The sequence below is a fragment of the Lagenorhynchus albirostris genome, chromosome 18 (assembly GCF_949774975.1).
Source record: "Lagenorhynchus albirostris chromosome 18, mLagAlb1.1, whole genome shotgun sequence".
Classification (NCBI taxonomy): Eukaryota; Metazoa; Chordata; class Mammalia; order Artiodactyla; family Delphinidae; genus Lagenorhynchus; species Lagenorhynchus albirostris.
In genome coordinates, this window is record NC_083112.1 from 11,535,560 (window position 1) to 11,547,891 (window position 12,332).

Genomic DNA, 12,332 nt, shown 5'->3' on the forward strand with positions numbered 1-12,332 from the left:
TTGCGAGTCTAATTTAATGACATTCAGTGAAATAGTATTACAGTGGCAAGTAGGTTAATAATAACCACGTATTTTATATGCCCCTATACCACAGGAAAGAATGGGAAACAATATATATGAAAAACATTAGAGCACCAAGACACTTGAAGATAAACCGAAACTCTTTGGGCTGTCTAAATGAAAAATAAATCCATGTTGCTATATCCATGTGGATGTATATCCCTCTCAGTCCTCAAGGAAGCTTACATAGGCTAGTTCTAGAGATAGAACATGGACACAAATAACTGACAAAAGACAGCTGGGAAATCCCTGACTTATGTGAGCTTATTACACATAAATCACCCTCTCCATGGAGCAACTGCATGAACTTGCATTCCTCTCCCCATTTTGGACCATTTGGGATGCTATTGATACTCATTGTCATATAGAAAATGGATAATGTGCAAATAGCAATGTGCTTTATCTTCTCTACATCTTATACTAATTTCCCACATTTTCCCAAGCAATGAGAATAAGATCAAAAGAAAATTGTGTGGTTATTGTCTTGGTCAGCTCAGGCTACTGTGTTTTACCATAAACTAGGTAGCTTATAAACGACAGAAATGGGTTCCTCACGGTTCTGGAGGCTGGAAGTCCAAGATCAAGGTGCCCACATAGGTTCTGTGTCTTGTGAGAGCCTGCCTCCTGGCTCACAGAAGGACGTGTTCTTGTATGTCCTCACATGGCAAAGAGAGGAAGCAAGCTCTCTCAGGACTCTCACCAGGACACTAATCTGTTCACTAGGGATCCACCCTCATGACCTCATCTAATCCTAATTACCTTCCAAACACCCTACCTCCTAAATCATCACATTAGAGGATAGGGTTTCAACATTTGAATTTTGGAGGAATAGAATATTCAGTCTGTAACAGTTACACATTTCTGATTGAGTACAAATAAATGAGAATAGCAATGATACTTTACTTCTACTTTCTAATCAGTGACCACACACCTTTACCAAATTGGCCCCTCAGTGCAACATGGTATATACACTGTCATGCTTGCCCAGCCCAGAAGTCAAACTCATGATAGTCATTGCTGATAGATGTTGCTGAAACACCCTTTAGCCCCTGGTTTATCCACCACCTAAGCTGTATCACTATCTGCAAATAAGAATGTTTGTTTACCTATTAGTTTTTCTTTTAGCCCCTTCTTAATTGCCCCCTCACATTCAAGTCACTGAAAAATTACATTAACAGATTAATTTCACTGTAGTTCTCCTTTCCCACAGTTCCTTGTGCCCTTGATGTCTTGTACGTAGTTTATTATTAATATATATTTGCCTCTCCGTATGAGCCATCTAATTCTCTCTCCTTTTTACATCCCTGGGTCCACATCTTTGTTTACTCATCCTCACGTGTGTTGCAGATGGCCCTCCCTGGTACAGTCCCACAATATGTCCCCTTACTCAACACAGCCGCAGCTTCCCGTCCCTCTTCCCTCCCGTTCTCCTTGCTGCTGCTGGTTCCCCCTCTCCCCCTCCCCACCCACACATATTCCTAGTCTCTCCCCTCTCCAGTTCATTCTTTACTTTGACACCCAATGCCTTGCTTTAAAATAAACGTAATCATGTCAATAGCTCTTTTTTTTTAAAATTATTGCCAAAAAGAGAAAATCCAAAGAGCTTAGATTGGCATAAAACTTCCTTTGTCATCTGACTCCATACACCTCCCACCATCTCATTCCGTCCCATCTTGATCTGTCCCCCAATATATCCTACACTCCACCCATACCCGGTTCATACCACTCCTTGATAATACTCTCTGCCAGTCCCCCTGCCCCTTTCCCCACCTTTATCTTGCGATGGTTGAACTCAATGTCTGATCTCCAGTGAAGTCTTTTCTGACTTGCCCAGAGTTCCCTGCTCTGTCCTCTCTGCTCCCTTTTGCTTTTTTATACTTTCACAGCTATTATTGTTGTGCATTATAACCATCTGTTTATACATTTTCCCCATAGACCAGACTATGAATTACTTAAAGGTAAGGCCATGATTGTTCATTATTTGTTTTCTTAGTACCCATCACAATGCCTGGTACTCAAACTTTACTACATGAATAAATAAATATCAGGGAATTATATAATGGGTTTTAGAGAGATTTCTATTTAAATGGTTTAAATAGAAGAAAAGTTATGATTCTTAAAAAACTAAGCTCTGCTTATCCAGAAAATTCATTTACACAAATCTGTTCAAACTCCCATAATGCTGGAGAAAATAAACATGATTATATTTTTCTATGGTTCACATTTGTTATCATAAGAACGGATAATGATCAAATTCTCACAGAGGATTGCTAAGATAAACACTTATGCTATAGCAGATAAATGTTGGTTTTAGCAGGAGAACCCATAAAGAGAACACTTTTTTAAAATTAATTTTTATTGGAGTATAGTTGCTTTACAATGTTGTGTTAGTTTCTACTGTACAGCAAAATGAATCAGCTATACATATACATACATCCCCTCTCTTTTGGACTTCCTTCCCATTTAGGTCACCACAGTGCATTAAGTAGAGTTCCCCATTTGTTCTCTATTTTATGCATAATATCAATAGTGTATTTATGTCAATCCCAATCTCCCAATTCCTCCCACCCCCCGCCCTTTCCCCCTGGGTATCCATACATTGGTTCTCTACATCTTTGTCTCTATTTCTGCTTTGCAAATAAGATCATCTATACCGTTTTGCTAGATTCCACATATATGTGTTATTTGTTTTTCTCTTTCTGACTTACTTCATTCTGTATGACACTCTCTAGGTCCATCCACGTCTCTACCAATTACCCAGTTTCACTCCTTTTTATGGCTGAGTAATATTCCATTGTACATATGTGCCACATCTTCTTTATCCATTCACCTGTTGATGGACATTTAGGTTGCTTCCATGTCCTGGCTGTTGTAAATAGTGCTGCAGTGAACATTGGGATGCATGTGTCTTTTTGAATTACAGTTTTCTCTGGGTATATGCCCAGTAGTGGGATTGCTGGGTCATATGGTATTTTTAGTTTTTTAAGCACCCTCCATACTGTTCTCCATAGTGGCTGTATCAATTTACATTCCCACCAACAGTTCAAGAGGGTTGCCTTTTCTCCACCCTCTCCAGCATTTATTCTTTGTAGATTTTTTGATGATAGCCATTCTGACCTGTGTGAGGTGATACCTCATTGTAGTTTTGATTTGCATTTCTCTAATGATTAGTGATGTTGAGCGTCTTTTCATGCGTTTGTTGGCCATCTGTATGTCTTCTTTGGAAAAATGTCTGTTTAGGTCTTTTGCCCATTTTTGGATTGGATTGTTTGTTTTATTGAAATTGAGCTGCATGAGCTGTTTTTACTATTTTGGAGATTAATCCTTTGTCAGTTGCTTCATATGCAAATATTTTCTCCCATTCTAAGGGTTGTCTTTTCATCTTGTTTATGGTTCCCTTTGCTGTGCAAAAGCTTTTAAGTTTAATTAGGTCCCATTTGTTTTCTGGGTTTTTTTCATTACTCTAGGAGGTGGGTCAAAAAAGATCTTGCTGCAATTTATGTCAAAGAGTGTTCTACCTATGCTTTCCTCTAAGAGTTTTATAGTGTCTGGCCTTATATTTAGGTCTTTAATCCATTTTGAGTTTATTTTTGTATATGGTGTTAGGGAGTGTTCTAATTTCATTCTTTTACATGTAGCTGCCCAGTTTTCCCATCACCACTTACTGAAGAGGCTGTCTTTTCTCCATTATATATTCTTACCTCCTTTTCATAGATTAGTTGACCATAGGTGCATGGGTTTATCTCTGGGCTTTCTCTCCTGTTCCATTGATCTATATTTCTGTTTTTGTGCCAGTACCATACTGTCTTGATTACTGTAGCTTTGTAGTATATTCTGAAGTCAGGGAGCCTGATTCCTCCAGCTCTGTTTTTCTTCCTCCAGATTGCTTTGGCTATTCATGGTCTTTTGTGTTTCCATACAAATTGTAAAATGTTTTGTTCTAGTTCTATGAAAAATGCCATTGGTAATTTGATAAAGGGAACACTTTTGTGTATGCTTTTCTTGGGCTGAAGAATCCAGTTTATTTGAAGACCTCAGTGTCTGGTGTTTTATTTTTTTGGTGGGCATGGTTATTTATTTTTTAGCTTTTCTGTTTATCACTATGTATTCCAAAGTGAGATTCAAATTTCGGGTACTATGCCATCCATGTCAGACATGTTACACAAACAAATGTTCTTATGCTTTTCACAAATAAAGTTAATTTAACCCTCATCTTGATATTTGAAAAGATCAGTATTTTTCATAGTATTGATGGTAAACATAAAACTACTGTGTTTTTTGTTTTCATTTCCTCAATTTGTTGTGTTTTTTTTAAAAAGGGCAACAACTTAAAACTTTTAAGATCATAAAATCAATTCATTCCTGTATCATATTTATTCTAAAGTTACATAAACCACATATTAGATGTGCATCAAACACAAGTTTGCCTTGAACCCAGTTGTTAATGCCATACTTACATACAAGTAACACAAGTTATCTTTGCATTCAAGTTAAGAACTTAGTATTCAAGTGGCATGCATTAAATATGTAAACTTATTATGTTGCATATCATCTCTTATTGTATTTAGTGATAGGTATAAAAACAATTTATTTTGCCAAATTATAAAACAAAACAATGAGTCTCTTCATAAAAATCATGTATTGTAATTGCCAGTGGAGTCAAAAAGAAAAGTAGAAGACATTACATGATTTTTAACCAATACTGGCAACACCTTTTTTGAATTTGGATATTTTATTAATAGCATTTGGAAAAGTTTGTTGAACAGCACAGACTTGTAGGTATAGCCTTATATATTTGTTCACTAATACTATTGGGAATATTGTTGATTCTGTAACCCATTTCTCTTTAATTTGTGGCAAGATAAGATTGAAAATCTTATAAACATAAATTATCAAGCATATTGTTCAAGAAAAATGTTTGCCTTCTTTTCCTAGACTCCTATCTAAAGAAAATTAAATAAAGAATGGAACTAAGTAATAAAATATTGAATTTAAGTAAAGAAATTAATTCTGTTTACAGTTGTTATAAATTAATACTTTCATTCAACTGATTTTTAAAATGGTTTAATATGCTACATTTTTATTCCTGGCAGGAACTAATTCCAGAGTTCTATTACCTACCGGAGATGTTCGTCAACAGTAATGGATATAATCTTGGAGTCAGAGAAGATGAAGTGGTGGTAAATGATGTTGATCTTCCCCCTTGGGCAAAAAAACCTGAAGACTTTGTACGGATCAACAGGATGGTAAGAGCGATTTTGTTTTTGCTTGAGCAGTCGCAAGGAAGTAAAATATATTCTGTAGTTTAGTTTTCAGCTACTAACAAATTGTCTTTTAACATCTATAAATACAAGGCTAAATTTTTGAGAAAGAAAGCATTTTACTGTTGTCTTTTGACAGCAGTTCTTTATTGTAGAGTGGATTTTCCTTTCATGAGGACTAATAAAGGAATGGTAATTCAGTTATATTTGCTCCCTTAGGAAAAGACAATCAGATGAGCATCTGTTGACTAATGTATTCTAAAATGGTCGAAATTGATGCCCATTCCTTATTTTTGTCTATTGGCTAAATCTGCACTCTTTTTTCCCTCAAAATACTCAAAACAAAATAATATACATTTAGAACATATTTGTATGTAGGAAATTATAAGCTGTGAAACATACCTTAAAATGTAATATACTTGACTAAGAGAACACCCATCTTGTAAACATTCTTAGATAGAAAATGTCATTACTTTTTGAATCTGTATGACAGATGTCTGGGTGTTCAAATAGAAAATGTGTAAATAGAATGTTTGCATGTGGTTATTTTATAGATCTTAATATATTGTATCCATATTTAAGGAGATTTTAATCTCAATGGACTTACGGTATATGGAAATGAACCACTTTACCAAACGTCTCTAGTGTACTATTGTTCTTGGCCAATTGAGGAATTATATCAATAAAGCCTATGACCCCAAATATGTTTTTAACCCTGTTTCACTCCCAGTTTTTCCAGCTGTCCCATAAATATGTTTTATTTCATTTTGACAGCTTATTTATTTGAATTAGAATCCAAATAAGGTCCACATATTGCAGTGGACCTCACATATCCCTCAGTCTCTTCTTTAGTAAGAGCTGTATAATTCACCTATATCACACAGATACAATTCCCATACCATACAAGTCAACCATTTAAAGTAAAGGAAAAAATTCAGTGGGTTTTAGTCTATTCACAGAGTTGTGCAACCATCACCACAGTCACTTATGAACATTTTCATTACCCCATTAAGAAACCCAATACCCTTTAGCATCTCCCCCTGCCCATTTTCCCCATTCCCCCAACCAGCCCTAGGCAACCACTAATCTGCTTTCCGTCTCTAAAGATTTGCCTATCCTGTTTATTTCGCATAAACAGGATCATACAATATGTGGTTCCTTCTTCTACCCCTGATTTTATGTCTCTTTTTGTCACTGTCAGTCACATGCTCCCTTCAATTTTAGAGCTATTTTTCTGTCTCCAAGAAATATTTTACTTTTAATACACTTTATTTTAGAAAGCTGGTACTGAGACAGTAGACCTATGTTTAAAGTTACCGTATAGATAATCTGTAATCTAGTCTCCCCCTGAGGTAATATCATGTAGTACGTAAATTTTATATAGGATTTCTCTCACTTCTCGATCTGGAAATTGGCACTTTCAGGTATATGGCGTAATCTCACACCATCTTCTTTAACAACAGATTATCTCTTCAATTTATCTTTTTAATGTGAAGGATTTATATTTTAGTGATGCCTACTTTTAAAGTCTATACTTATTTTTAGAACTGGTTGTTTATTATTACCACAATACCCTTACATACTTGAATACTGGCTATGATATCAGTGTAAGGATACCAGATCCACAAGCTCAACCCTGGAACCCACTACATACTGAGTTGTGTCTGAGATGTGTCTCTCAGTCACATCATTTCACTGTATATTTCTAGAGCCAAGAACTGTGCCTGCAAGAGTAGTTAGTCACCAGATATTTGCTGTTATGAATGATTGAATGAATCACATGGGGTAATAATCTTAATGATTTTAGCATGTTGTCTAGTTAGGTCCAAACTAGTATAACGAAATGAATCCTTCACTCAGGCAGGCAAAGTAGCAAAAATTGTTGGACCAAATTTTCTCTTGCTCTGATTAAACACAGGTTTTTATGTGGCTGCTAACAATTAATAAATGCCAGGTGGTTTTATTGGAAAGAATACTTGGGGTTTAAAAGTTTCCTGGCTCTTGAATCTGAGCTTTGCCATTTACTAGCTTCATTGCCCTGATTAAATTATGGAGCATCTCTGGTTCTCATATTTCTCATCTGTAAAGTGGGACTACCTTATGAGTGTTTTTTAAAAATCATTATTTGTGATAAAATTCACTTGTACAATTTTAATTATTTTTAGCAAATGTACAGAGTTGTGTGACCATCACCAAAATCTAATTTTAGAACATTCCTTTTGCCCCAGAATTATCCTGTGCCCACCTCCAGCCCCAGACAATCATTAGTCTGCCTTCTCTCTCCATAGGTTTGCCTCTTCAGGACATTTTTCTTAAATAGACCCATACAATATGTGTTCTTTTGTGTTTGATGTCTTTCACTTAGCATAGTTTTTGAGATTCATCCATGTTGTAGCGTATATCAGTTTTTGTTCCTCTTTTTACATAATGATAGTCCACTGGATGGATATACCACATTTTGTTTATCCATTCATCAGTTGATGAACTTTTGAGTTGTTTCCACTTTTTGGGTGTTATGAATAATTCTACTGTGAATGTTCACATAGAAGTCTCTATATGGACATGTGTTTTCCTTGCTTTGGGGTATATACCTAGTGATAGAATTTCTGAGTCATGTAGTAAATACATATCTAGCTTTTTAAGAAATTAACTCTTTTGCAAAGTGACTGTGTATCTTACATTCCCAATAGCAATGTATGACTGTTCCAGTTCCTCCACATCTTCACCAACACTTGTTACTGTTTTTTTTTTATTATAGCCATTATTGTGGATGTGAAGTAATATCTCATTACAATTTTAATTTGCATTTCCCTGGTGACTGATGATGTTGAGAATCTCTTCCCATGTTTATTGGATGCTAAAACATTTTTAGATATATTTTAATAAACATCAGGTAATGATTCATTATAGATACAACTTCTGTGTTCCTCATTAGTGAAAAAGTTTAAACGCCCCAGAATTAGTAATTTTATTAATGATATGCCTAATTGAAAAAGAAAAAGCAGTTGTGTTTCTAAACACAAATCCCCAGGTCAGCGTCATGCACAGAACTTTTTTAATGTAGGGAAAGATGATTATTATGCCTGAGAAATGATCAGATAGTTATTACTGATATAAACTGGACGAGCAGGACCGTACAGTCTTGACTAAACCTGCAGAAAAATCACTGCTTCATTCATCTAGTATGTTGGGTACTAATGCAGTCCAGCTAAATAAACTTACCAAATAAATTAAGTTTCTAGATTTTTATAGCTAAGTGAGAACTTTTTTGAACCCTGTTGTGGTTGTTGTTCTAAAACGTATTACTATTTGGTTTTCTACCCTCTCATACAAAGGATGAAACTTCTCTTTATTATCGTAAGTACCCATTATTCTGTGAAGTGATATAATTCCATATCTATTCTTTTTCTATTTTCTTCTTTAGATTGTTGCTATCATCACACTTTCCTTTAATGGCCATAGTGATTCGAATTTTTCTTATAATCTCTAGTCTACAAAATCAGACAGTCAGACTTATCAAGGCCTTATGATAAACAAGAGTCAGTGGAGTGCTAACAGAGGCCCTAGGGGAAGTGTAAACTTTATAGCTTTGGAGGAGAGTGACTGTCTTCTACCTCAGGTTTCATTGGCCATTGTTAGATCAATTCCAGATCTGGGAGTTGGTACTCAAACGTGAAGTGACAAAACCCTCCCTTAGTAAGTGGAATGTTACTCTAGACAGCACCCAGTTTATACCTCTTTTTACGTATAAAGAGCTACATGATGGGGCTAGGACACTCTCCTTTCTTCCAGGGTGTAGTTGCTTACAAGTTTTTTCTCTGCTTTCCTCATTCCAAGACTTACAGCTGACAACTGCTGCACAGGCAGTTGGATACCCTAATCTTAGTCACCGTACCCCGTATCCCAGTGGTGGTCCTGAGTCATCCCAATATGACGGCTGACCAAGATAAAATAATGGCAGTAGTGCTTATAACCTATGCCATCTATTGACTGTTTATTATTTGTCAAATACTGTGCTAGAGCTTCAGGTGCAATATTCTTTTAATCCTCAAAAAGTCTTCTGAAATGAGAATTATACTGAAACTCAGTGAGGTAAGTTACTTTATCAAAGATCACCTACTTATCAGAGTGGAGTGTTCCAACCCACGGTCTCCAGGCTCGAGTGAGTAGTGACTTGAGGAGCTGTGGAGAGGGAGAGGGAAAGAAGGAGGGAAGGAAACACGTCTTCTAACTAGCAGCGAGTACCTTGGGGCCAGCAGAAGAAAAGACAGAGATAAGAGGGAATTGACCCCAAACCAGCAGCATGTTCCAGCCTCAGCAGCTCAGCAGACCTGACTTTCTGTGATCCTGTTTCTAACTCTTTATCCCCAAAGTCCTCACCCCATAAGACTTCCTTTCCCAGCCAGTAAAAGCTCGGTTTTAGAGCTGAGGAAGTCCCAAGTCCCACCACCCATCGGGTGTTGGAAGGAGGCTATCTTCCAACTCTACAAAATGGAGGAAATGGCATTATTTTACATGTTAAACTTTATAGTCACACACAGGATTTGAGACCCGGAGCAGACCTTTATTTGAATAAGCAGACTGAGACGCAGAAAGGCAAAGTGACTGACCCCAGGTCTGGACCCAAGTGCCTTTTCTTCCTCACCGTGCCTGGCATCACAAGTTGGCACTCTGAATGTCATGTCCCCTATACCCATTTACAGACTTTAAAAGTTCACCTGTATTTTAAACAAAATATGGCTTTATAGATCGACTTGAGAATCAATCCAGATTAGACTAATACTGTTTCTACTGCAATATATGTTCCAAACACCAAATTAGAAAGCACTTTGAAATACAACCTGTGTGTTATTTGCAAACTATCTGTATCTAAGCATGGATGACCTCCAAACACCCAATTTGACTCAGACTTATGATTCAGATTTAATCAGTGACACTCTGGCCTGTCTTATTATTCATGCGATCACCACATAAGAGTTTTTAGAAATCCCTTTTCCTTAGAAATACCTGATTCTCACAAAATGGTCTCATATCATTTGGGTTTTAAGAGAATTAGCAGATTATTCATTGAAAGATACAGCCTGAGAAAGGATAATAACACTGTAAAAACAATTTAAACTCTAAAATAGATTTTTCCCTCTTATTTTAAGAGAGAATAAAATACACAAAGGCAAATTTTGAGTAATAAATTATTTTTTATATATTTATAGTTGCTCAGAGTACTTCTATTGCACATAAATATAATATAATAAATAATTTACTCCTGGTCCTAACATTACCAGTTCAAGAACTGACTTCTGTTTATGCACCTCTTATCTCTTATATTTTGTCTTTCTAAGAGCTGAAGCACTGCTGAGCAAACTTTAAGTCAGAATACAGTGCTTCTTCAAAATAAATCTCACTATTTAGTATCACTGTAAACACGTATTTGTCGACCTTTGTGTTCAGTGTACTAGGAACTATAAGGATTGCATATGATATGGTGAAGTAACTGTTCCTCAAAGATTTGCTTTCATCTGTTCAAAAGAATAAGTTTTTATAACTAAAGTATGAGAGATAAACACTTGTGCATTTCTGAAAATGTCATAAAACATTTTCAGAAATGAGTGGTACATTTTTATTGTAAGTAATAAGTTCCAACTTGGCTTCATGAAGAAATGAAAGAAGCAAGGCACTTTTTTTCTCTATTCAAAACCAAATTCTTGGTATCTTATAGGCATTATGAATTTGGTAAGACTTGTGAACTAAACCTTTACTCCATGGAATGAAACGTTTTACACAAAATTCTGCTTATTTGGGAAAATCAAACTGCCCCAGTCTTGGTTCCCTGGGACACCAGGAGGCAATGACAGGTTAAACTGACCCTATGTAGCAAGTGCCTAGCCAGCACGTAACAGGTGGCTTGAGAAGTGGTTATTCTTTGTCTTCTTTCCCTGGGTTTTCCTTGAAGGGACTCTACAGAATAGAAAGGGAAAGCTACCACGTGTATCAAAAGATTCTATGTCTATAGCTGCCATTCTTGGTGCATCAGAATTGAGCTAAAGGGCAGACCTGAGCTGTTGCCTCTGGGAAGAGTGTTAAAGCATCAGAGCTATCAAAAGTCACGTTACAAAATGTAGCCGCGTGTCTCTACAGCTGCTCTCCTGTCTCAGTGTCTCCTGTACTTTTCTTTAACTTGAAGTTTTCCTTCACAGCACCCTATGTATGGTTTCCTTTGCTCCAACCTCTGGTCCATTTTCCCGTCATACTGATGGGAAATGAGCATACTGATGTTATGAAGAAATAAGGTCAGCCATCTGTGTTAAAACTGGAAAATGTAACCAATTATCTACCTATCTTCTTTTTTTGCTGAAGAAATATTTACTTGATGAATATTTCTATAATTAACTGGGTGATAATATAAAATATAGAAGTCTTTAAATTTTCATAAGCTTTCCATAAATTCCATGAATACAACATCCACCTTTTATTATTATTTTGTAGCATTGAAAGTTCCTAACTTTATATTGGCTGGGTAGCTCATACAGGATTTAGTGCTTATGAAATGGAATGGGTTTAGAGAAAATGCGCTCTAGTATATTTATAATTTGGACTGGGATTATCTTCAGTTATTTGATGGAGTTCTTTGTAATGAGCCTAAAGTATAAAATGAAAATGTCATATAGCCCAAAGAAATGACATTCACAGTGGTAAAAAAGCCTCGGCTCCTGTGTGGATTAGTACTCTGTATCCGTACAAAGGAGCATTCCCTCCTTCTTCTCTCAAGCTGTCATTAAGAAATTCAAGGCAAAGAAGACAAAAATAATGTTATAAAAAGGGATGGTATCATTGATTATAAATGATCAGCTTCATTATCCCATGCCAGCAATTAAAAAGGCATTTGATGTATTTGTAGACGCCTTTATGTGCTGACAACCTCATTAACTTTTCTTATTTTTTAAAATGAAACAATACTTTGAATTTTTAATGATGTACTTCTTTTAGTCCGTTGTTTTTTTTTTATTTATAGAC

The 12,332-nt window shown here is 36.0% G+C and overlaps 1 protein-coding gene across 1 annotated transcript in view; it reads left to right on the forward strand.

Annotated features, from left to right (window-relative positions):
- The window catches only part of NBEA (neurobeachin), a 627,916-nt gene that overhangs the window by 565,551 nt on the left and 50,033 nt on the right, over positions 1–12,332 (forward strand). Inside the window, exon 47 of the mRNA XM_060128644.1 lies at positions 5,154–5,306. Within this exon, the coding sequence (XP_059984627.1) occupies positions 5,154–5,306 (153 nt within the window). The remainder of the gene's footprint in view (positions 1–5,153; positions 5,307–12,332) is intronic.